At 44.9% G+C, this 26,411-nt stretch overlaps 1 protein-coding gene across 2 annotated transcripts in view; it reads left to right on the top strand.

Annotated features, from left to right (window-relative positions):
• Positions 1-26,411, top strand: part of pitpnm3 (PITPNM family member 3) — a 90,596-nt gene that overhangs the window by 35,244 nt on the left and 28,941 nt on the right. Inside the window, exons 3-5 of one of the 2 annotated variants that reach the window (XM_030109036.1) lie at positions 6,323-6,430; positions 23,171-23,241; positions 23,398-23,618. In XM_030109036.1, coding sequence (XP_029964896.1) covers positions 6,328-6,430; positions 23,171-23,241; positions 23,398-23,618 — 395 coding nt within the window. In that variant the 5' untranslated portion in view covers positions 6,323-6,327. Of the gene's footprint in view, positions 1-6,319; positions 6,431-23,170; positions 23,242-23,397; positions 23,619-26,411 lie in introns of both variants that reach the window. The other variant, XM_030109035.1, reaches the window with a different exon arrangement.

Raw genomic sequence — 26,411 nt, 5'->3', positions numbered from 1 at the left:
ATCATTACTGCAGCTGCGGAAGAAACCTGCACACAGAGGGATCTGACAACCGGAAAACAAAGCAAGGCCACTGGGAAAAAAAAAAGGAAAAACAACATGGGGGCTGTTAAAGCGCCATATAATGTGTCCGACGTGGTGCGAAGCAGGTCTGTTGTTGTTTTTGTCGCAGTGGAAGGCGGCTGGTGCTTCTCGTCAACATGAGAGCCACAGCAGCTTTCTTTTATCACAAAGGAATGAATACGGTTATAAATAGGCGGCTTCGCATTGCAAACAACGCCACAGCTTGTTCTGCTTGAATCTGGGCTGCAACAAACTCCTTTTAAGTCCCATATTAGATAAGGTAATAATGTGCTGTCCTAGAACAAGAAAACATAGAAATAAGGTTTGATTTAGACAAAGCAGAAAAAGTTGAGAGACACAATCCTTCTGTATTTTTAATTTTTCAACAAGCGGTCTCATAGTAATGAGGATGTGTGTGAAACACTGTTGACCGGCTGACCTTGAACTCAAGGAGAGCCGATTTCATTTTGAAGAGGATCCGAATCTAATCTATTATTTCTGGGACCAGTGTTGATTTTTAGTGAACATAAAAATACAGTTTTCATGTTCTGGTCGTAAAGATCAACGTGTCGGTCTTCTAACATCACACAAGGTTTGTTTGATGAATTATTTTATTAGAAAACACATAAAGGGCATCAGTCATGAAGTTTTGCCAGAAGCTCATTATTTTTTTGTAAAAAGGAAAACACTTCTTGTTGGCAAAGGAAATGTGCTGGATTGGGTTTGAAGCATGCATGGCTCAATCCCAGCCATTTCCTATTCCAGACTGGTCCCAGCAGGTGCATTTCTCCCTGATTGCTGCTTTCTCTCTGGCTCTGCTGTTGCTGATCAGTCAAATCAGTTGCTTCTGTATTCCATTTGAGGAAGACTGCGGTTGCATGCCAACAATTTAACGCAATCTGTTCCTCACATTTACTGACATTGACACGCGGACATGTAATATACAGCCTGCGACAAATAAATAATAAAACTGCAGAGAGGGTGGGAAATGGGAAAATAGCAGTGCAAATTGATGTCATGCCACATCACTAAATATGTAAACTACAAATGAATGGAGGCCAGATATCCGTATCGTACATGAGGTCCAGGCTAAACAAAGCCTGTGGAGCCAGACTGATAGAGATGAACACTCAACTTCACAAAACTACAGCATGGAAACACAACGTAGAGAGAAATCATCCCTCGCAGAGTGTTTAACATGCCGCAGTAAACACGACAAGCTATTATCTTCAGGAAAATCAGTCCTAAGTGGTCTGTATTCATCTTTAAGAATGTTAATGTTGGTAGAAAAGCAACGCTCTGACACAGTTTGCATTGGGATGGTGAGCAGGAGCACAGATGCTGAAATTAAATATTACTTTGTATTAATTTCTAATGTCTAACATGTCTGTAAATGTGCCAGGTGGTTGATTTTCAATCACCAGCAATTTAAGTGAAAAATGATCAGATCTGTGAAAGACCATTTTACCTTCATGTCAGTGGGTTAACTCCTTTTAATCGCCACCAAAACAAGAACAGGTGAGGTTGATTGAAAACTTTTCTCTCAGACAAGATGCTTTAGTTCCTGTTTTATACGAGAATGTTGTGTTTCTGGTGTCTGTTTACATGACAGTGGTGCTTGGAGCCATTGAGAATGAAACAAAACGACTCCCAAAGTGGCACTTTGTGAAAATACTCCCAAGTCAGTCTCCATGGAAATGAGGAAAAGTAAACAGCTTTTTTGAAAAGGCTCCATTTCTGTGTAAACGGGTGAAAATGTAACCTTTCAAAAACTCTTCCACTGTTTCGGTTCACACTCCTAGGGTTAGGGTTAGGCCTCACAGCCGTAGTAAAGGATTCATGAAACCGACAGGCGCCCACTAGTGACCCATCAGGTTTCACCACAGTCATGGTTGAGACTTAAAGAAATGCTCCACTAAATTATATGAGATGAAATAAAGAGAGTCTCTCTCTTATCTCTGTTCAATCCGTAAAGGATTAGATTCTGTTTCACTCCATTTTAAGGAGAACAGCACGTCATTTTTCAAACAGAAGGTAAAAAAAACCCCATCCTCTGTATCTCCAGTCAGCTAAAATCCGTGTTTCATGTTTGAATAATTGTTGATTTGAACAGGAAAACATCTTTCCAGCCTCCACGTGCCCACACGGCCAAACTGAAGATGCATGTATTCATATTTGCTCTGGAATTTATGGTCAAATATGAGACTCTGCAGCTGTATCTCCATATCAATGCATTTTTTTCATTTTGTAAAATCTGATTACATGTCCCGTATGCTCGGCTCGGCAGCCGCGCTGTTGCCGCTCCAATGCCATCCATCTTCAGCCGTCTAGTTACCTGACTCATCCAGCTTATTCCATTCTGCGGGATAATCCTCAAAGCAATCTCATTTTCATACTGCGTCATCGGGAGTTGAACAGGACAAAAATAAAACCTGAATTATTTTCCTAATTCCACTGCTGCAACTAATGCATGATGATGAGAAGAAGGAATTGGGAATGGCGACAGTGCTGGAGCGGTGGAGGTTCATCTGAGGCAGCTGCTAAACAATCGCGCCATCGCTTCCTCTCTCTGCCTCTCTGACAGGAGCTCAGCGTGAGCCCACAGGTTGAGGGATGTTTCTAAATCTCCCGTTTCTCCCCTGAGGCTGTCGGCTGCAGGCAAATCTCACACTTCTTTCCCTTTTTGCCTGTTGTTCAAATCCGATTTTGCTGTATATTCCCGAAGCAGGAGGTGTGCCTGACTTAGCCGCCTCGCCTCTGTTTTTGCATTCTTCAGAGCATTTTTTTTTTTCCCTGATTTTAATGCAATTCCAGTTTTAGTGGAGGTGGGTTTTTCACTATTGTTCAGAGGAGATTGTGTTTTGCCTGTGAGCATTTACTTCTCCGCTCTCCCTCCAGGAGATGAGTCAACGGCCCAGACTTCCACCGTCTCTGTAAAGCCTGCTTTGCATTCTCCTTCTGTCCAAACGGAGGATTTCTCACACAGTGCAGTGCTTTGTTAGGACCAAATATGCGCCTCGTCCTCTTCATTTTTCTTTGTGCTGATCTGTGTGTGTGTGCATCATTATTTTCCGATCAGTGTGTCGCGATCGGAGGGAGGGTGAAGGACTCAGAGGCAATGTTGAGAGACAACCTGACGGGACGACCGTCCGCAGGCGGTGGATATCTGCATCCACAGTCTGTCTGAGGCCGAATGCAGGAGTGTGTGAGAGTGTGTGAGAGTGTGTCAGGTAGCGTCGCCTCCCGCATGACTCATCCCGTCCCGGACTGCACGGGATGACGAGCTGCGACGGCTTCTCAGTCAAGGTGAACCAGGAGGCGCGTCGGGCCCGTCTTGTCGTCTGCTGTGGATTTCTCTCCAGCGCAGCAGAGCTCGTCTTTTACTCCGACAACACGGCGGTGACTCACATTTACAGAGCAACAAACGCTGCACAGGGGACCTTCATGGAGCTAAATATAACTCACGCAGGGCAAGAAACTACTGAGATCAGACAAGTCTGAAAGTTAACCTTCTAATCTGATAAAAGGGAGACGGTTTGCTCAAAGTATTCACATTTTCAGCTGTGAATTAGAGTCAAATGGCATGAGATTTTTTTTTTTGCAGGAGAGCAAGGTTGCTGTTTAATCCCTCGATGGTGTAAGCTAGTTATCTTTAAAAATACAACATGCCAGTGTCATCGAGATGGTTTCTATCTGTGGAGCTGGACTCATGTGAGGATCCTATTATACAACGCTTGGAAACTGAAAACTTTCATTTTGTTTTGAATTTCCTGTATTTCCTTTGTGCAAATCTAAGTTAAACAGCGTTACAGAGGCCACCCGTTCTTGTTCCATGTGGGAAAGTGTAGAAATATAAAGGAAGATGAGAGGCAGCTCTTGCTCTTCCTCGTCTGTCCGTGCATATTATGCTGAAGTGCTGATCTTCCCCTGCTTTATTTGAAGTGACACATTGATGCCAGCTCTGCGGAAAGCGCACGGCGCGTCCCGCCGGACTCCGCCACAATGAAGAGACGGCTATTTTTTCTGCAGTTCATGTGTAAAAGTGGATTTGCACTTCAGCGTTGTCCTGTCTCGGAGCGCCGAGCAGCCAGTCGGAGCCTGTTTCCTGTGGTTCGGCTCTTTCACGTCACGTCGCGTCTCGACAGATAGGTACACGGGAATAAAGCCAGCAGCCCAGCAGTGCCTCATCATTTACATTAATGGTCTGTAGAACCAGCTGAGAAAACACGGACATTAATAAAATCCTCCGGGACGTCATTTCATGACCAAAAAGCCAAAGTTTTCTGGAACAAAAACAATGTTTTCACTTGATTGGGTATTTCAGGTTGTTGTGCTTTGTCCTTTTCGCTGTTTTCATCTTTTTCTTCCCCGATTTTCCTCCTGACTCCTGAAGCCTGGACTTTGAAGCTGGATTTTCTCTTATCAGGGTATCGTCAGGGATTAACCCTGGCTTTCCTGAGACGCCGGTTCACTTCTTGCCGGGTGAATCGCCATGGTAACCTGCGCTGAGCGGCGAACCTGCTCCGGAGCAGGTTAAGTTCTGGATAAGAGCATAAAACCAGCGGGTTCTTCTTGTCCATGCTGAGAAGCTCCTGCTGACGTTGAAGCAGAGTGATCACAGTCTGTTTATATTGTCCCATCAATCATTATTAATCTCACAGAGTCACTCTAATGGCGTCTGAGATCCTCTCCCAGCGTTCCTTCCTGGCTTTTGTTGTGCATTGCTTTTGGTCTGAATGATGTTTGAACTGAATTCTTCATATTTTTGAGGACGAATACTTTTTTATGTGTTTCACAGCCTGATTGTGCTTCTCAGTTCTGAGTTCGTTTCCACGTTTTTTTTTTTTAAAGTTTCTTTTTTTGTAGCCTTCTTCATTTTCAAAGCCAGAATTTATCTTCTCATTGCTCCACAGAACCTCATTATAATTGACGCTTCGCGGGTCTGTTAACTTGTAAACATAGTGCTGATAACTAGTGTCGATGGGTGAAAAAACACAAAGCTGCCGAAGTCAGTAAAGTTTGGGAAATCTGAACGTAGAATTGACTTCTTCATGGATTAACCATTTCAGTTTCTCAGTTACAGGGTGAGACGATGTGCTGACGCTCATTGTTTTACAGCCGTGTTTTCCACTGGTTGTCCACACTGGACACATTTGTTGGAGCACATTTTCTTTGGACCTGCTCCTGTCGTCTCTCCAAAACATTACCCGCTGTCGTGAACATTATTTTTCCCTCCAAGTCCTCTAATAAAGGCAGTGCTCTCAAAGCTAATCTCCAGAGAATACTGTTGTGTTTGGGCCACTGTGGCGTTTACAGCCGTACGGCTGAGAGAGATCCACCGGCAGCGGCGGCTCCTCTATTAGAGGTGATGGTGTATTAGGAGAAACAGATACGTCTTGTGTGCTGCTGTCATAAACATGTCTCAGTGCATGTCCAGCGGTGTAAACACCCCGTAAACCCATTTAGACACTGACAGCCGCTCCGGCAGCGTTCCCATTAGTATTCTGCAGCGCGAGCCTCGTGAAATGCACTGAACATGTTTACCGGGCCGCCCGCCGTCTCGTTGTCCAGCAGTTTTATTTATTTGCGGCGCATAATTTTGTGTATTCAGGTTGTGGTGTCAGTGTGTAAACTGTTTACGAAGCTAAATTCAATCAAAGCCATGCCGAAGCAGAACTAATCAGGACCCGCTTTGGCAACTTGAGGGTAACAGGGATGGACAAATTGTCCATGCTGAATAAAAGACTACGTCTCTGTTTCATACCTGAGAAATCATCTAACCCAAGTTTATTTATTTTTCACTATATTACTGATTTTAGCTTGGGTATCATCGTATACAGGCAACTTAAGGACTTAAGACGTTCTCATTTTCACAGTTTTTCGGATAAACAGTAGATTTATTGCCTTTATTATACCTTGATTAATAACCTTTTACGCTGTTTTAATGCCTTTCACTCGTGTCTGGACCAGTGTTGTTTTTGAAAATCGCTCCTGCCAGGTGATTTCAGAGCAGAGAGCATTTTCAGGGATTTACACTGATTTGTAAAGACGTACAGAATATTGTGTTCTATGAGAATGTAAACACCGAACCTTCCTAAAGAATGAGTGAAAATCACGAAAGAAGTTTGTTTCCATCTTTTTCTTAGGGCCTGATTACACGTTCTGGAGGGCCCGAGACCCTTTAATGTAGGATGTTATGGCCTTTGCTGCAATGTCTCACTGCTCCTTTTTGGTGTGTGTGTGTGTGTGTGTGTCTCAGCAGATGTTATGGAGGGGAAGAGCGCCATTCTGCTGGGCATGAGTCAGTGGAACTCAAATGACCTCGTGGAGCAGATCGAAACGCTGGGTCACATGGAGAACCAGGCCCACGGTATGCCCCACACACACACACACACACACACACACACACACACACACACACACACACACGCAGGTGTGTCCATTCATGTTTCGGCTCCTCTTGAGCTCAGATTGCCTGGTTGACGGTGGAGTTTTCCACTGAATGATGATAATGGTCACTCCGTCGTAAACGGACTGCAGCTTCTATTAAAAGCTGCATGAAAAGCTGCATTAAGTCATTCTCGACCACTGGGGGCAGGGAGGAATGGAAGAAGTGCCCTGATTTCATAACATTGAGTTGTGAAGGCTGCGTGGAAATATTTGTTCACTTTAAAATGCGCTCAGTCTCTTAACAGCTGTTCAGGAAAAAGAGACTGAAACAGGCTTTAGTGTTTATTGTATTTGTAGCATAAATCCTCTGAGGTTACAAATCAGCAAATCTAATATAAAGACCTCATAAATACTAATCTGTTTATTATTCCTCGCAGCATCATTCACATTTTTGATGGATTATTTAGTTATCAAGACGTTTTCAAGCATTTTTTTGTGATCCTTAGTGTTAATAGATTTATTTTTATATTTATCTCATGAAGTAAAAGTCATCAGTAAATCCCTCACTTGTGATTTTTAAAGCTTTTTCAAGTTGGTTGTAGAGAATAAGTGGCCGAATGGGACTGTTCAGGCTTTACAGAGCCTCATTACCCTCCTGGAAACTTGACTTTTATGGTTGGTGAATGATTGTCACACCATGAGAGACAAGTCTCATTTCTGATGCTCCGCGGTCGTTAAGTTGTGCGTGACGGAGGTTTTATTTTATTCACTTGTCGCTCTTTGTGTCTTGTGACTGCGTTTACCTCTGAAGGACCAAACTGGAGTCCATGTTCGGAGATCATGTTGAACCAAAGAGGCAAGTTGCTCAAACTGGGATGTTATTTATCCAGGGTGTCCGAAACGTCTTGATGAGATCCTGAGTCTCTTGTGCCAAACACACACAGGTCTGATGCTGCTCGACCTTCTGCACCAGTCACTGGTGTGCCTTCCATTTGTTCCTGCTATTGCTGCGTTGGAGCAGTCGCTCTGCTCCACTTTGTTTTTCCTGAACACGGACATTGTTTTCTGAGAGCGAATGACACTGAGACTGCAAATCATCCCTTCATTTCTGTACAAAGCGTGGCGGTCTCCGAGCCCCCTGATGCCGGTCGGCAGTTTTTCCCCGAGTGGAGCATTTTCATCACTGAAACGCACTTCAGTGCATAAAAACAGTAAGTGGAAAGCATCAGCGGTCACCCGGCCTGCCGCTGAGCGCTGAGTCAGACCTTTTCAACTCGGTGGCGGCGGCGGCGCCTCTGCTAGAAGCTGCTGATTTACGGCGCTGATTCACCGGAGTTGGGTCGCTTTTAAAAAGGGTGTTGACGGAGATTTGTTTGTACATGTGTTGAGCAGTGTCGCTGTGACACTGAAGCTTACAGTGAAGCTGTATGTGGGCCAGGAAATCAGAAAAACACAGGCCGGGCGATTGCAGCTTATTTCTGAGACCTTTCCACATTTTCCTGAACTCGGAGGAAAGCGCGCCTGTTTCACAGTTAAAACCTCTGCACTCAGAAATAAATAGCAGAGAAATGCATCCCACATAGCGTAGGTTATCGGGTTTTTTTGGACAAAGCAGGCAGTAAAAGCCAAATGATTTCTGCTCGCATGGGGTGAGCGTTTTGTTATTTTATCGCGTCGATGAGCATCGAAGACAAACTCAGAGGGAGCAGAAAATCAACATAAATGCAAAGTGCTGCGAGTGTGCGTGTGTGTGTGTGTGTGTGTGTGTGTGTGGGGGGGGGGGGGGGGGGGGGGCTGCGTCTACAAGCTTCATCGTGCCCGAGGAAGAGTGCTCGGCTTCAGATGGAAGCGTATCAGCCCTCCTCGCTTTATTTATGCGCATGATAAACACCAGTTATGATGAAAGTCGCTCTTTTCAAGCAGATCTTTTCTCCACTTCTGACTGAAGCTTCCAGCACATTTCACACAAAAGTTGATCAGACTACAAATCGGTTGAGCCGACTGTGTCAGATTTTGCTGGTGCTCCGTTTTTTCAATCCATGTCTCAAAGAACGTTTATAATTACTCATCAGAATCATAAATAATGGGGCTTTCTCCCCCCCTGCTCTGCTCCTCTGCTGGATGAATAACGTTTACCTTGATTGTTCTTCTGAATGTTTTTTTCTTTCATGCTGCTTGTTTCATGTTCAGCCTCCAGGGGATTAACGCCCAGACGCTTATTTCTGAATCACCCTCAGATTGTAAAGACTTGCCTTCATCCTCTGTTGTTGTTTTTGAGCTTGTGAGTTCTCTGACGTAATCCGCTGAATCAAAGGTGGCCTCCATCTGTTCCAGTGTTGTCTTGTAAGGAGAAATAATGCCGTTTTTGATTCCTCCTTTTGAGTTAAGATTAGAGTCCAGAAAAAGAAGCACTGAAAAAGACAGTAAAAATTTCACTGCATGTATTCAGATTCAACATATCCCATTAATCTGGTGTACGACGTGTGCTATTAATAGCCTGTCCTGGTCAGAGGAGCATCAAATGTCTGCAGGATCCAGATGTTGAATCAAGTTATTGTGAGAAAACGCATTGATTTATCAAAGTCTCTGGTGTAAATATCTCACTTCAGCTGTTTTTAGGTTTAACAGTGCTGTGTTTTTTCCAGGCAATGATCAGAATTCTGTTTGTGAATTGAGAGATCATAAGTCAGTGCAGGGGTTTCTTCAGATCAGTGGATTTTAATATGATCGTTCACAGTGGGAGAGTTCATGTAAGAGAAAAAGAAAGCAAAGTTCCCCAGATTAAACTTGCTGCTAATGTTTTGTAATCTTTTCTTTTCTCCCCATTGCAGTTTTAGGTGTCAATTTTAATGTAAAATGTGATATTGGGTTTCATTATTCCTGCCTTTTCTTGTTAAAAAGCCCGGGACGAAAACCTGCTTTAATAGAAGCTAAAACACACGGGGATGAAAACCAATCCAGTGAATTTTAACTACGCAGTATAGACCGAAATCTCTCCTTTTTTTATTAGGTCTGCTGTGTGCTGCCGGCGTGCTTCTTGTTTGTTGTTTTATAAATGCGCCGGTGCTTGTTGGAAAGGTCAGTCCTGAGGTTTGACAAACTGGAGTGGAGGCTTTTTAATCACTGCGCTTCAGTGGCCGTGCAGCCGGGTCCTGCAGAGATGAAAGGAGCCGCTCCAGCAGGGATGCTGTACCGACTCGTGCGCTGGTTCCTGACCAAGAGACTGGACTATTGTGAATATTTTTCCCTCCAACATGTACCTCTTCAAAACACTCATCGCTGCTCCACCTATGAAGCAGTTCACACCAGCACCGCTACTAATTTATTATTTATTGGCTCAAAATGCATTACTGGCAGCAGTTTAAATATAAGATATTTTTCTTGTGCTCTGCCTCCACACTTTATTGTTGTCTTTTCTTGTCTGTTGACTAAGACGTCACTGTTGGTCTGGATGAGTTAGTCATCAGTCACTCGCTGTGGATTCTTCTGCAGCTGAAACGTTCAGGAAAAAACTGATTTATGCCACGAATGTTGATGAAAAACACAAATATGGACGAACACAGTGTGAGCTAGCGGTGTGTTTTAGCTCAGGTTTCTTAACAAGTCTCTGTAATCTGTAACTTGTGAACATTATGTAGCTGGACGATGCTCTGTGTCTGTGCCTAAGCTGGAGAGTGGAGAGATGAATGGTTCCAGTTCTGTTGTCAGTGTCGGTACCATCCTGCCTTTTTGTCTTCAGGAGTTTATTTTATGGTTCTTGCATCGACTCCTGAAACAATCTGTGTCACCTGAAGCTGTTTTATAACAATAATCTGTCTGTCAAAGTGCAGTTTCCTGTTTGCACTCTGCACAGCTGCTAACAGGCGTCGGAAACCTCCATGACCGAAACAGACATTTTCACTGTTTTCCACCGAGAAAAAAGACTCAAAATATGCTAGGATGCTAGTTATTAAAAAAAAAACCCAACTTAGTTACTAGACATAAAAAAGGTTGCAATAATAAAGTATCACAGTTATTATTTAGATATATTTCAGTACATTTTTAGCTCTTGTGGTGAGTTTTTCGTGGATTTTCCCACTTTAGCCAATGTTTACATATTTTACCCTCTTTAGCTGCGAATAGCCACTCTGAGTTTCCCAGCAGTGAGAGCAGTTTCAGCCATGCTAGTAGTAGTTTCTCTTCTTTTTTCTTTATTTATCTTACATTTTTCCTGATTATTTTTCTATTTTTCCCTTTTCCCGTTCTTCTGTTTCCCTTATATCTTTTTTCCTCCTCATTTTTTTTTCCATTTTCCTCTAAGCTATGGCTGACTGAGATGCTTTTCCATATTTACCCTGAAGATTAGACCGTTTTTAAAAATCAAATATTTGTCTACAGGCTGGGTGGTGTAGCTGCAGAGCCTCATGTGGCTGCAGCGCTGCAGGCTACACACCTCTGAACTGTGGAGGTGAGCGTGTGGAGTAGACAGGACAGTAGCTGAAGGTTTCCAGCTGCCGCCGCCGTCGCCAGTTACTGATAGCCTGGGTGGAAATCATTTGACACAATATGGGAGGCGTCTTCGTTTCTCCGTTAATGACGGCCTCAGGTGACGGAGCTGCTCCACACGACCGGCGCGCTGGAGGAAAGAAGGACACGCGCCGTGTGTGTTGCTTTCAGAGCTGATATTATGCGCCTCGTGTTGAGTGACGGTCTGAAGCCGGCGTTAAAACTGAGTCATGATTGTGTCGTCGGTGTCTCTTCTCCTAATGCACTTGTTTTCAGACCGCCGCCCACAGAGACCGTCCCTCTTTGTTTACTGATGGATGAATCCTTGATATCTAATCCTCGGGCTGGAACAGAAAGAGAAGTCCAGATTCGATGTACATTCAGTCGCGGAAATGTAAAACTGTGAGTCATGGAGCAAGTTTTTTTCTAATCCTGTTAGAATGCTAGTAAAATCACACAACCCTGTTTCCAGAGAGACGGATGATGAAGGAGGAGTTCAGCCTGCGGTGACGGGTTCTGCTCCTCCGGGCTCGGTGGGATGGCAATAAGACGTGAAATAGCCCGTCACTGTTGAGAATTTCATTTGGACTGTCTAAATATTTGTAATTGCGTTCGCCCTCCCTTCCGCCTGCCGTCTCCCGCCCAAACAGAGTCAAACTTACCCAGAATAGCAGCGCTCCCCAGCATGGTGCTGCATACAAATGTGCGTCTGCCCACCGAGGTTCTGCTCTGTTTGTTTACTTCCTGCACTCCGGGGGCCAGAGGAATATTAAAGACATAAATTTATCCCAGCCAGGCTGACCAGAGCAAGCAGAAATAGATCTCAGAGCAGCACAGGAGGACAGAAATATATCAGCGTGAGAACAGATGCTGCCTTAACAAGGATTTTCTCACTACAGAAGGAATTGGTTTATAATTTGGTGGATTTTAAAGAAGTGTTAGACACTGTCAGAAGAAAAGGCGACAAGAAAACAACAGAGAAAGAGTCAATAGAAGATCCCCGAGCACAGTGAGAGAGAGTTGTAGTTCATGGTTTCATATTAACCTTTTACTTATACAGCATCTCATCCATCTTGCCTTTAGCTTAGAATACTGGTTGTATAATTGAATCAATTGCCAAGATGTTTCTTTTGTTTGGCGGATAGCTGTGTTTTTTGTGAATAACACATCCATCCTTCTGCTGCTGGTGCGCTCTGTGTTCAGGGCTTCACTGTGACCAGATCAGCCGGAGTGGGCTTTAAACAACGGCAGCAACCCAGGGATCTGAAAGCAGTGAGCCACCGTGCTGTAATCACCGTGTTTCTGTAATTACCAGCTTTGTTTCGAGGCTGTTTTCCTTTGATGGGAATGAGACATGTAGCAATACGGCAGAGCTGCGTCACGCACATGATTTGGATAAATGGCCTCTGAGAGTAAACTGCAGGGAGAAAATGTAGCTTGGTTTTATTTCCCAAGCTTAAAATAATCTGTTAACCACCATCTGTGGCAGGAATAATAATAATACACACAAACAAGCAGGGGTATTCATTACAGAAATATTATTATTATTACAATATGTGTTTTATTATGGAGATTCAGGCTTCAGTCTTGTAAATACACTTATTGCTGGAACAGAGTTGCAATGATTTTTATACAGAACATTCAAATCTGAACTGTTTTGTTTATTTATATGCTTCATTCCGGAAATTATACATTAGAACCGGGTCATAGAACATGAGGAGACCGTTAGAATGGTTTGTGGAGACCTGGACGCCTGGATGGTGTCAGTGCTTCACGGAGCTTCATCTGAATCTGCAGACACAAAGTCACGATGCAGAATTAGCATTTGGGTTGTTGTTCGAGACCCTCCTGATCCGTCTCACACTCAGTGTCCTTACTGTCCTGCTGGAGCTCATCAACCAGCTCCTGAATGCATTATGAAAGCCGACCGCCTCTGTCTGCGCGCCGTAATGATGATGAGTGTGTTTTTAAAAAGTGGCTGAGCGGAGCGGAGTCGTGACGGCGAACCTGAACAATGGCTCTGCGAAAAGTTTAGAAAATGCAAATTAAAGAAAGTGTTCGACGCTGACTGAGCAGAACGTCGGAGTGCTTTAAACTGATGTATGTTCCCAGAAAGCTCTGCAGTTGGATCCTGTTCCAGATGCTGAGACAGGAGCACATCCAGCAGATGTGTTTGGACCGTCTTGGTTTCTGCTGAAGAAGCGGAGTGACGTGATTCTGAGCTCTCCGTCAGTCGTGATGCGTCGATAACCACAGCCGCCGCCGCCGCCGCTCGCCGTCAGGCCGGCTGCCTGGACGCTCGTGGCGTCTCTGCAGCGGAGTGTGATGAAGAGAGTGATGGCTGAGCCGCAGCGCTGAGTGACGCCTACAGAAAGGCCGGCCGCCTGTCACTCTCATCACCGAGCTGCGACGTCCACTGTCCTTTCATCTACACCAATTTCCACTTCCTGAAGAGCAGACAAGGTTACGATCCTTCTCCCTGTCTTTTCTCAATTAGAACTTTTTCACATTTCTCATCAGCTCCATTCATTCACGCTGCAGCCTCCTTCTTCCTACATTCATTACTCCGCCAGCCGGGGGCCAATATTAACACTTTCCTGCCCAGTGTGTGACTGACACTGATGGAAATAACCTCAGAAAGACACAGAAAATGCCCGGAGCACGGCTGGCCCCTATTTTCCACTGCACTCTATTCCTTCTTCATCTGCACTGGGTGACATCTTGTGATCTAGAGTCAGCCTCTGCTGCAGACGCTCTCCGGCTCCTCATCTGTCCTCTTCAAACACTGAGGTCTGGTTATCCCTGCTCTGCTCTTCTCACTGCCACTTTCTTCTCCTCCTCTTTCAAAGACTAAAGCTCGATATATGCAGCCTGGATGACAGACTCCTTTGCACATAAAACCTACAGACGCTGCGTCCTTCATGTTTGCTGCCAAGCTGGAACAACAGCAACTGAAAAGATTACGTCAGTGGAAGGAGACGGTGTGGTAGGAGTCACCACACAGCTCAACGCTGCATTTTTATCCGGCTACTTAATGGACGGTGAGGGTATAGTTTCACACAAAGTGACCCGGAGAGAAATCTACTGAATGGGAGAATGATTTTTCATTTTCTGCGGAGCGGCCCGGTTTTCTTTTCTGCACGCGCCCTGTAGCTCCATTCAGAAACACGCTGCGAGAGGCACAAAACACAAATTTAGGTTCTGAAACTCATCTGTATTCCGCACATGTTTCCCCACAGTCAAGTAATTTTTAACGCGCCATGCTAGCACAGGCACAATTTCTCACTTTAATTCGCATTAAATTAATGTTTTTGTCTTTCATTTGATAGCAGAGCTGCTGTGGAGGGTCACAAAAGCATCGAATCCAACCAAATCATCTACAGAATGTTAATGAAAGGCTGCAAAGAAATAAACAACAAACAGATGATGGGGGGGAAGTTACCGACTCATCTTGTTGTCTCTCCTTCTTCTTGCTTTGTCAATAGACATTCTTTTATGTCTGTTATTCTGTATTCCTGTATCTCTTTGTACTCGTATGCCTGCGAGAATTGTTTATTTCTACGCGCGTGTTTACATGTGCGTGCAAATCTACATCTGTGTGCTCATGAAGCGCGCTGGTCTGACAGGATATGAAGTACGAAACCCTGTGTGATCGCACATCGCGAGGAGATAATCACACCCAAACAACACTGCCGTCGCCTGGAGCTCCGCAGAGGGGAGGGGGAGGAGGAGGAGGAAGGGGTGCACAAAATGGAAAGGAATAAACCCAGACGGTGGGCCACACCTTTCAGCTCCACATCGATGGGTTTTTCTCTTCTCGTTTTTTCTCCTGGCTTCATGTGGAGCTGCAGTTGGCGTTTCTGTGCTGCACAGGCGGCGTGCAGCTGCCATGGCGACTCGGCCGGTGTAGTGCCACTTAACTCCAGGACATGTTACGGTGTTTGATGTTCCTGTGATCTGTCCTTTTCACAACACACGTCGTTTATGTACCCTGAACCAAACTATATACTCTGTGAGAATATAGTTTACTCTCAACCGCCACATTTAGTGGCTTCCATGCTTCTTTCTCGTCATTCAAAGCTAAAAAAATTTGCTCCATCTTCTGCGGTACCTAATCCGATTCAGGATCCTTTTGAACCCATCCAGCAATGGGTGAAGCAGTAGAATATCTGCAGATGTCCACTCTCTGCAGCCACAGATTTTATTATCGAGTTGCTTTACGGGTCAGATGAGACGATCAGATGCCATCGTCTGTTTGCTCTGTGATTATGAGGCTGACTTAGCTCCGCAGACAGACTGGAGAGACGAGGCACTTCGCTGCTGCTGCTGCTGCTGCTGCTGCTGCTGCTGTTTTCACACTTTGGATTCTGTACTGATTAAGCAAATGAGTTGTAACATGTTAATTAGTGAGATTTAGAGATGCGAGGAGGTTTTTCTGATTGGATGGAGCCTAAATGGATGCCCCCCCCCCCCCCCCCCCCCCCCCCCCCCACCCCCCCCACGCTGTGCAGAGATTTGCGTTTGGCTTGAGATGAACATTTACAGTTGTCTTGAAATAAGGGAACGGACAAGTCTATTTCCCACAGGTTGAACTGTTTATATTGCGAGATACCGTCATGCAGGCAATCGTTATCCCATGTGTGTGTGTGGATATGCCAGCAGGTAGAAAGGTGTGTATAGATCGATATGAAGGGCTGTAGAAGACATAATTCATTCTGGCCGTCTCACATACATATATTGTCATGCTTATACACACATATATTCTACTTGCACATACATATATTCTCCTTTCACATTCATATATTGTCACGCTTAAACACACATATATTCTCCTTGCGCATACATATATTCTCATGCTTAAACACACACATATATTCTCCTTGCGAACAGTGATGAGAATCTGTAAATTCTGGATGAATTTGTGATTTGCGTTTTGAGCCTCTTGGGCTTCCGTAGCTACTTACTGCGAGTTGTGTTAGTATTTTTATTATTGTCCCTAATTTTCTGATTGAGGAATATATATTCCAGTTATTATTGAAATAATTGGAGTTTGTTCTTTGTGTTGAGTACAGTAAGTGAAATGTTGTTTAATTTGTTCCAGTAAGTTCCAGTCTGGAGCAGATGAACCTGCCACCTGCTGCTCAAGCCATGAGGATAAGGATCAGGCTGTTTCTGGGGATGATAAAATATTTCCCAATACCCCAGTGGCTTGTAGCAGGGCTGAGACTCCACTACACCTGCAATGTGTACTGATCAGAACAAGACCCGCCTGCTTGAGCTTCTCAGCCAATCACAGCGCACTTCCTTTTCCACTATACTCACTCGCACACACATATATTCTTCTCTTACATACATACATACATACATACATACATACTTCTCTTACATATATATATTTTCTTTCTACACATGCATATATGCCTGTTTATTTAGGTGAATGTATGCATGTGAAAGGAGAATATATGTGTGTGTAAGCTTGAGAATATATGAATGTGAGACGGCCAGAATGAATTATATCTTGTACGGCCCCTCGTAGATTGGAGTTATTTTTTACCACATATAGTTCAGGAATGCACTTATTCAGTATATGCATACATGCAGTTTATTTACTATATATACAGACATATTTAGTTGATAAGACTTCAGGGACGTTTTATCAGCTTTCTCCATCTATCACACTTATTCCCTCAGCGGACCAGTGGGATGTTGGTTTTCAAATGAGCCTCTAGTCTACTAATACACACGGAATGAGCCTCTGTTAGCTTGCTTCTTTCAGCCAATATTAGTTTGTTTCCCTACAGCTGCCTCAGCATATACAGCAGATGGAATTTGTCATGGACAGATTGTGGATGTGTGAATGCACGTGTGTGTGTGTGTGTGTGTGTGTGTGTGTGTGTGTGTGTGTGTGTGTGTGTGTGTGTGTGTGTGTGTGTGTGTGTGTGTGTGTGTGTGTGTGTGTGTGTGTGTGTGTGTGTGTGTGTGTGTGTGTGTGTGTGTGTGTGTGTGGGGTGCATTTGGAAAGCCAGAGTCAGCTCTGATACTTGATCGCTGTATAGTGCGTGTGTGTGTGTGTGTGTGTGTGTGTGTGTTCATGTATATGTGGTCTGCAGGTTGAGCAGCGTTGGTTTCGTCTCCTGGTTCCTCTGCAGGACGGCAGAGAGGACCCTGCTTCTCGCAGCAGGGAACAGATGGCTGAGCGTGTTTGGATGCCTATACTGTGGCAGGGGTCAGAGGGCGCTGTTCACCCCGCCGGGAGACAAATGAGCTTCTGAACCTCTTATGAGCTCAGCTACAATGAAGTGAAGCAGGACTTCTTTTTCATAATTTACCCATTTTATAAAAAAAATGTATTGTTTGATCCCTACACACACGGCTGTACTGTGGCGTAGTGGTTAGCACTCTCCCCTTTTACTGGGAATAACTGCAGCACTCCAGGAGACTTGGAATAAAGCATTCCAAAAGCTGGATGGATGGATGGATGGATGGATAATGACGCTGATAGGCTCACTGTGCCTGTGTCGCCTCTGCACAGTGAAATCCTCCACATCTGCATACATTCACAGACTGATACACATACATATAAACGTGTTTTTCTGCATACATACATGTATAACAATGGCACATGCATTTACATATGGCTTTAATGTCAGTGCTTCACTGAATTACAAAGGGAGCTTTTTTTTTTTCATGCACAGAGATGCTAGAAATGTTTTCATGAGACTTTGAAGGTTTGCTGGGTTTGCTCATGAAACAGAAGCCCTTCATGACCTGAGGGCTTCTCTCAGGTGTGTTTGGACTGAGACCATGTCAGACTACAGCCAGAACAGTAAGTTTCATAAACCGAGACAAGAATCTTAAATCGCTGCCTGAGAGCCGTCCGTACCCAGCAGACTTCAGAGTAACACTGATGTGGTCTTTTCGTCCTTGTTGGCCCTCGTTCAGCTGGACTCTTATTGAGTGGCAGCACGTAGGCAGAGAAGCTGAAGTATCTGGTAATTTCTTCACTAACAGGTAAAACCAGACGGCACGTCCGAATGTTGTGCTTGTTTTTAAAGGAGAAAGTGGTCCGTTTCTCTGAGTGAAAAACAATTTGTGTCTCACTCTCCACATTCAGCCATCAATCAGTCTGGACTATTCTGGCGTCAATCCCTGATCCCAGGAGTTCTCCTCGCAAAGCTTCAGCTGCAGCGTTGCTGAAGCAACAAGACTCTCTTCTGGAACTCTGCTGAGCACTAACTAAGCTTCTGTTCTGTTCTCTGGTGAACTGCAAGCTCTCTGGAATGGATGAAGACTAAAAATAATGAACATTCTACTTCATGCAGAGACTTCCAACTGAAATATAATTTGTTTTGTGCCTGCTGAACAACTTAATCTGATAAAATATCAGCTTTGTGCTCTGAGATCCATCCATCCATAGTATGTCTAACTTTCTCTAAGAATCCAAACTCATTGTGAACTGAGTGAGTGGCAGAGAGTTCAAGAGGTCCTTCACCTCTTGACTACTGCTCGGTTTTTTTCTTTTAATAAAAATACTTAAATTCACTTCACTCTGACGTAATACATCTTGACTTCAGCCATGTAGAGTTTATTGTGGCTGTTGTTTCACACCCGTGTTCAAGAACAAGATCATAATCACCTCTTCCAGGTGTAATCAAAGACTTTTGTTCTGTTCCACTCTCTCCACCTCGTTGTTCTGAAATGTACTCTTTCTTGTGGAACAGCGCTTATAATTTGAGGCAAAAATAGTTTGCCAAATGAAGACAACACCGGTGTTTTTTGTGCAGATCTTCCAGAGATAATCCGCCTGTAGCTCTGTAATGAGTTGGTTCTCACCCAGCAATGTGTGTTTCCTCATTTCCAGGGTCTGTGATAAGCCATAAATCAGGAGACAGTCCTCTTGATAACAAATGCAGTGACTTCCCTGTGAGTGTGCCGTCAGCTCTGAGGTGATGCCTTACAGGTGTAAGAGTGTTGGATGTGGTTGAGACCCGAGAGGGAAAAGGTTCACTGACAGATAAACTGAAAATTAAAGATGCCAGAGACAAAAAGAGCAGCCCTAACATGGGAAAATTACATTTTAAATCATGGTAACACTGACAAAACGACACAAATAGGTCTTCACGAAGGAATCAATGGATCAGTACCTCATCCTTCCTCATTCGGCTGCAGTACGCTTCTTCACTTTTGAGCCCTTTATTCTTCTCAACCATCTTTCTAGCGTCCATTTTCATCCTCTCTTTTGGGGATTGCGAAATATTTCTGACTCCAGCATGACAACAGATGCCCCGACGCTCAGTGTTTGTTCTGCTGTGTGTAAACGCCTGAACGCGCTTGGAGCTGCAGGAAATGGTCACGCTCGATTGTCACATTGTCAGCTTTACACACACACTGCCTTCCTCTGTTCAGTTTGGAACTTCATGAAACACACTGACCTGCAACGTCGGACACTGAGACAGAAGAAAGACAAGTTTGTAGAAGGGAAAAAAGCAGGATTTAAGCACTGGATGAATACCGGTGAGGTCTGCCAGTAGAAATGTGATTTTGTCAGCTCGCTCTGGGATCCGATAAATGTCTCACTTAGCGTTGAATTGAGGAGCGGCCCAGCGTGTGCGCTGCTTTCAGAAATGAGGAGGTGAATGGAGCTCTGCTCTTTCCTTTCACCCGTCTCCTCTGCAGTCTGCTCGCTGCAGCTGTTTACTGCAGATTGGCAGCACCTTCACTAATGTCATGCTTTGTTTGAGTTGCTGTCCTCTGTAGACATTTGGCTGTGTGTGCTATTGTCAGCTGATGCTTAAAAAGATGTATATATTCAGGACAATTTGACACGTTTACAGTCAAATACATATCCTCACAGAAACATACCTGTAAAGACAAAAACCAGAAGCTACACAGCAGCCAAGGACTTTAGTACATAATATTAAAAAGTCAGCGCAGGAAGTCGTCTTCTCTGTTTCCCACTGCTGTTTGTACTCTCTGGACATTCATTTCATTTTGTTCCAGATTCATGACACAAATGACCGAATCTGCCTGGAGGCATCGGTGTTTGTGGGCACAGGAATCTGAATCACATCAAATAATCTCCAGGACGCCTTAATGTGTTTTTGATTGACCTTCTCATTACTGAGGCAAAATTCAATTTGATTTTATGACTGTGGACTCGTCTGTGGAGAGAGATAACATCAGCACAACATCTGGCTCGTCGCCAACAGGACTGTGTGGTTCTGATCGTACCGAGCAGCTCATACACCCACAGCATGTGACGTGCTGGTGAACCTAGTCTAAAGCTGGAACTTTGTCACCTTCAATCGATTTGGTTTGTTTTTCCACAATAAACTTTTAAAACCGGACCAAACTCCTGGACAACGTCATGCAGCTGATGGTGACAGTGTGAATGAATGACGTAAAATCTGTACGAGATCAAAGTAAAACATATTGAGTACAATTATTGGTCATTAGGAAGACTGAGCAAACATGTTTTGTTTCCCTCCTTGTTGCTTCACCCTTCGACCGTTGTCAACCCGTCTTAAACAGCGCACAAGACAGTCGCATAAATTTACTGGCTGATGGATGAGTATGAGAAAAACTTAACTGTTTTTGTTTTCTAGTTTCATTTGAAAACTCCCCTCACCTGAAGCCCTACCGATGAAAGAGCAGCAGCAATTATCAGCATCACCAGCAGCAATCACGATTATCACGAGCAGCGTGCTGATTTGTCATTTGTTCAATATTGTATCACTGTGCAGATGTCTGGTAATGATTTCCTGCTGGAGGAAAGTGTTTGCTTCAGAAATGAGGGAAGTGTTTTTTTTGGGTTGTGAAACCAGTCAAATGGCAGTTCTAATCTGAAGAGTTCAGGATTGTGAAAGATCAATAAGTTTTCTAATAGTTGTGACAATATGTGAATCACTGTGAAATTGGAGGGGAAAAAGTGAAGCGATTCACTAAATTCACCGAACGTCCAGGAGTCCATTCAGTGTCTGCTGAAATATTTCAGCCTGGATGAGCCAGTAGAACAACTGCGAGGCTCACATCTTGACCGTCACACTGCGAGAATGACTTTTGAAGAGACGTGTCCTGCAAACCAACGCCACAGCTTGTGTGCCCCTCGCCAAAGCCATCAGACTGCAGCTAATCCCCCCGTCAGCCGGCGGAGGGGCTTATTGTTGGTCGTTCAAGCAAACAAACGGACCTGGAGATCATTGGAATGCAGAAACAGACAAATAGGTGAATAGAAAGCACTTTTTAAAAGAAATGTGACTTTTAAAGGGAAATACTCTCAGAAAGCCCAGAGGGCTGATTGAAACGTGTGATCATGAAGAGGAGACTTTCATATGAGGCAGGTCAAACTAGAGATATTTCAAACAGAACGAAGCAATGGCAGAAATCGTATGGATGGGTGGAGGTGAATGTGTCCATATATTAGCATGCCTGTGTGTGTGTGCGTTCAGCCCTTTGGCCTTTATTCCCAGACCTGGCGGCCTTATCATGCTACTTACAGCCTCTGCTGCTGAGACTGCTGGTTCTCTTAATGCTGGGCGGGATGGCCTCAAGGTTAGAGCAGAAGTTCAAATCCCACTGCAGGTTCCCGAGCAAGACCCTCGACTCCTGGCCTGTTGAGGTTAATTACAAGATGAGCTAAATGCAGAAAAGTACCGGTAATTTCAATAAACTCTGCTTTCACTGCCTCCATTATCACAGCTACCGCTCCAAATACAGCACTATTACCACTGATGTCGATCAGAAGGCAAGGTTTTCTTCTGGGGGAAACGTCCACCAAATTAGGTCATCCTATATTTGGGGTTTAAGGAAAAAGAGGTCTGAGATAGAGATGTGGCTCAAAAGGAGGTCAGAAAAATACAGTCTCTGTCTTCTGAGAGGCTTACAGACAGACAGGAGAGGGACTGACGATGAGACCGAGAAACATAAACACAGAGTCAACGTAACCAGAGCTGCCATTCCACTGAAGGCATGTCCAGTCTGTAAAGATCTCAACGTCTGATACTGACATTCAAGTCATTCTGGACTGGTGGAGAGGATTCATGGCTGTTTTCCAGCCTGAAATCAAAATTCAATCAGTAGATGTCTTCACACTCATATTTCATCAGTCAGAAGAAAAAATGCCCAAAATACCTGGAATCAGAGAGAGAGAAACATCCAGACTCCCTGAATCAGAAAAATAAATGCATTTTTTTCCCATGCCCGCATCTGCCAGGGTAAACAACAAGGAGGCAGATCAGTGATGGTGAGGTCCAGTGGGAGGGAAAAGAGTCGGTTCATCTCATGCTGCATGTTTCACTGACAGAACTAAACTTCCTCCTGCTCCAAAAGAGGCCGGCAGGCCTCATCATACACAGAGAACAGCCTGCATGGAGCCAGTGTGTCTTACAGGCACGCTGAAAAATGACACGTTTGATTCAACATTTCTCAGTCATCTACACTGAAAATATTTTCCTTGCCTCCTCACCAGACTTTATTCTTAACCGGCTTTTGGGACGGACTTTTCTGCCCTACCTAGTTCAGAGAAAAAGTAAAACTCTGTCCATTGATTTCCTGCTTCTTTCCAGCCAGAATAGTGCAGTGCGGCGAGTCCCTTGTGTGTCCTGATCCGCTGTAGACAAGCAGGCAGTCGGAGGCGGAGGCGAAGAGAGCGTCCCATGGCAGGCGGCCCCAGAAGAGGAGCCGAATAAACAACGAGCTCGAGCTCAGAGCACATACTCCGAGCCCGGAGAGAGAAAGCAGAAGCGGAGGCAGGCGGGAGCTCACAAATAAGATGACACAGCGTGCAGAGGCTTCGGAGGGGGGTAATGAGTTTGGCAAGATTCCCGTGAAATGTCGCGCCACAGCGAGCGCAGGAGAGACGCTTTCGGTTCTCACTGTCTGAATCAAAAAATAATGTTCCCAGAACGGGAGGCAGAAGAGCTTCCTGCTTCTGCGTCAGGAAAACTGAATCCAATTACACGAAGGGGCTGAGGATGCTGCAGCAGCATTCAAACAGCCGTCCTCCTGCTGGGAGCTCAGTCCTAACCTCTTAAAGTCTTGGTGATCCACATGGAGCCATCAGCCACTCGGAGAGCCGGAATGAAGAGAGATGAAGAGGCATTAGTGGTATTGACCATACGCACTGATCAATATCCATTTATGCTTCTGTTATCAGTGAGTCGGGGCAAAGTGCTTCCTGCAGTGACCCTTTCTCTTTCTTCCCCTGTTTTTCCTTCCTTCCCGACGTGCGATGCAGAGGGCCTGTACCCGCTGGGCGGTCCGCGCTGCGCCCCTCAGAGCAGCATTGAAGGACTGGAGGACATGGAGGTAGGAGCGTTACTTACCGGCTCTGAGTGTTTTCTCCAGGAGCCTCTCAAGTGCCTGATTTGTCTTGCTACACCGCATTACTGCTTTCACAAACTCTTTTCCTGCCTTTGAGCCTCTCGTCTCTTTTTTTCCAACTCGACCCGAACCCCCTTGTAGAGGAAGTGTAAGACGCACGTGCTGCTGCTGGTGGTGCACGGGGGGAACATCCTGGACACGGCGGGCGGAGACCCCAGCACGAAGGCCGGCGACGTGGCCACCCTGGCCTCCGTGCTGGAGAAGGTGACCCAGGCGCACTTCCAGGCCGCCGCCGAACACGTCATGATCAAGCTGGTGCCCTGTCCGGCCGTGTGCGCCGACGCCTTCTCCTTAGTGTCCAAGTAAGTAACACAGAGTCACAGTCACCTCATTTACTTTGCTTCATACCTGGATTAACGCCAGAGGTGTCCTCCTACGCCTTCACTCATATTCAGCTACAATTGTGACGAGGTACCTTGAAACCGCGGCTACAGAACGAGAAAAAAAGCTCTCGGAGTGGCCTTCACTGTCACTAGATCTCCGTCACACTGAACACCTGTGGAAAATCTTCCTGCTTGTTCCCGTGTGAAAACGTCAGATGGGAGGATTCGTTTGCCAAGAACTGCAGTCGTGTCAAAAAAACACACATTCTTCTTCATTTAAAAGGAGATGTTGTTTTAGGGAGACAAGGCTGTGGTAAAAGTAGAAATCCTGATTATTTAGTTAAAACAGAGTTACAGGCTCATTTCTATTCACTGTATTTGTTCCTCAAGCTGGAAAGTCCAAACATGTTGCTCACATAAGGCTCATATAGTGGATCCATAGTATCCTTAAAAAAGAAGCACCTTTTCAACAGTTCATATAGTAAAAAATTATATATCTGAGCTATGATAGCCGGATGTTAAAAATACTCTCGGTAAGTGCGAACAGCTGGACGCTGCTTCAGTTTCTGCTGAAGCTGGGACTGGAGCCAGTGAGCGGTTCACCTGTTTCATCTCCCAGCCACTGCTTGGCCTCTGTGATGGAGGACCGCATTTCCCCGCTGCTGGTCGAGCTTGTTGGAGGCTGAATGCTCCGACCTAATGGTTCAAATAGCCGGTGCTAAAGCCATAATGGGTCGGGACGGCAGTGTGGACGCCTGCCTAATGGCTGTGGCTGTTCAGGAAGCATTTAGAAGGAGGCTCGGCCACCATCAGGAAGCTCTGAGGGTTTGCTCCATTCTAACCAGACCTCTCACAGTTCCTTCAGCCGTGTATTTTCAGAACCTTGAGTGAATTATAGGGCAACATTTTCCTCCTAAAATTGTACATTTAGGTGATGCAGATGGAATAAATTTTTCTAATCAGTCACCATCAGACCAGGAGTTTGACTTTGTGTTTCAGCTGAGCTGAATGAATGGATGCCGCATCTGTTTCACACATGGATGAACACATATATTATTGACCTTGGGACAATTTGGCTCTCATGGCACAGCTCCTGTATGAAGAATGAGAAATGGCTTCCACTCTCTGTGCCTCTTAATACGCCCTTATCATCCAAGAGGAACTGAAAATACCTACTTCCACAGCTTCTTCCTGCTGCACAGCAGAGTGAAGAGTCCTGGGGAGAGCTGAGAGCCTGTGATAGGACTATGATAGACATCAGTCGATGAATGGGGCTGTTTGTGGAGTACGACAGGGAGGCGTTCTGTGCAATCGTGTTTTAATCTTGTTGCATTTCCACTTCACGGTCTCGACATCAGACAGATATGCAGTGGAGCTACAGCACTCAGAGGCTTCTGGGGCTTCTGGCCCAGTGCAGATGTCTGTATGAATTAGCAAAAAGGTTCAGAAACTTTCTAGTTAGAGAATGTATTGACTAAACAGACAGCAGCACTTAGTATCCATTTGACGTTTGTCAGATTCTAGAATGTATCAGAGTCCTTTTAAAGAGCTGCTGTTTTGTAATGTTAATTTTAATTTTAGGACAATGAGACAAAAGATGTGTGTGTTTTGTGTTGGTACATGAAGGCATGGAATGCTCAAAGCTGAAATGACATTTTCAGAGATCAGTGTTTGATTTTATGTTTGTGCATGGAAGTCATGGTTGAATCTGTTGGAAAGGGCTGTAGTGAAGATTTATTGTTTTAATCAACATGCAGCTATCTGAGTGTAAAAACAGTATTTCCTCCGTCGTTTACATCCTGACTTATTGACTGTGTTGGTTTATTACTCAGTTTATGTTTGAAATTCATCCATCGATCTCTTATACTGATCTTACCGTCACTGAAACCAAAGCAACACGGCCATCTCTTGTTCACGTTGCACTTTTCCTTCTTCCTTTCAGAGGAGTTTAAAAGTTGGATTGTGACCTTGAGTTGGCTGCTGCTTGTGATTGAAGGGTGGTGTTTGGTCCTGAAGCCGGGCGGGTGAAAACCGCTGACGTGGAGAATCTCCTCCATTAACTGTCGGAGGTGACGTTCGCTTCCTTCTGGTTATATCTCTAAAACACATCTGTCTTTCTCTGGGGGATATTTTGCAGATACATGTGGAGAAAACACACTTGTGCACACGTGTTTGCTCTCTCTTTTTTTTCAGTCTTGAGTGCTGTCTGTAGACGGAGCTGCTTAAGCGTGACTAATGATTTTATTTCACTTTCACCAGCAGACGTCCCAGTGGATCCCAGTTTTATCTGTGACAGTGTCGCTCTGCCTTCTCTGCGCTCCAGTCAAACGCTGACCATGTTTTCCTGTCTGAATTGTCACTTAATCGCCGCCGCGGTCTGGCGTCCTGATTGATGTCGGCAGCAGCAGCAGTGGGAAAGCGGACCGGTGGAACCAGATTTGAGCGCTGTCGCTGCTCCTCTGCTTGATGCCCGCTCGCCTTTTGTCACGTCCGTGGATTAAATATTCAAAGCAGCATTCAGCTTTAATCCCAGTGGAGTCGAGCAGAGCGCCGCCGCTGCTGCTGCTGGCCTTCCCGCTCCGTCCTGGTGTGAAGGTGGGCGCCCACGCTGGAGCACGTCCGCCATTTACATTCAGTTAGAAACACTCAGTGTTGTGAGCCTCATCAAGATGTGTCGGGTTAGGGAATAAACCGACACAGAAATAAGGTCAAATAAACAAGTTTTTTTTTCATCAGAAGCGTCTGATAACCTCAAATTATATTATATTGTTA

This window comes from Salarias fasciatus, chromosome 14 (assembly GCF_902148845.1).
Source record: "Salarias fasciatus chromosome 14, fSalaFa1.1, whole genome shotgun sequence".
Taxonomy (NCBI): Eukaryota; Metazoa; Chordata; class Actinopteri; order Blenniiformes; family Blenniidae; genus Salarias; species Salarias fasciatus.
The sequence above is the reverse complement of the archived record's forward strand: the minus strand, read 5'-3'. Positions and strand labels throughout refer to the sequence as shown.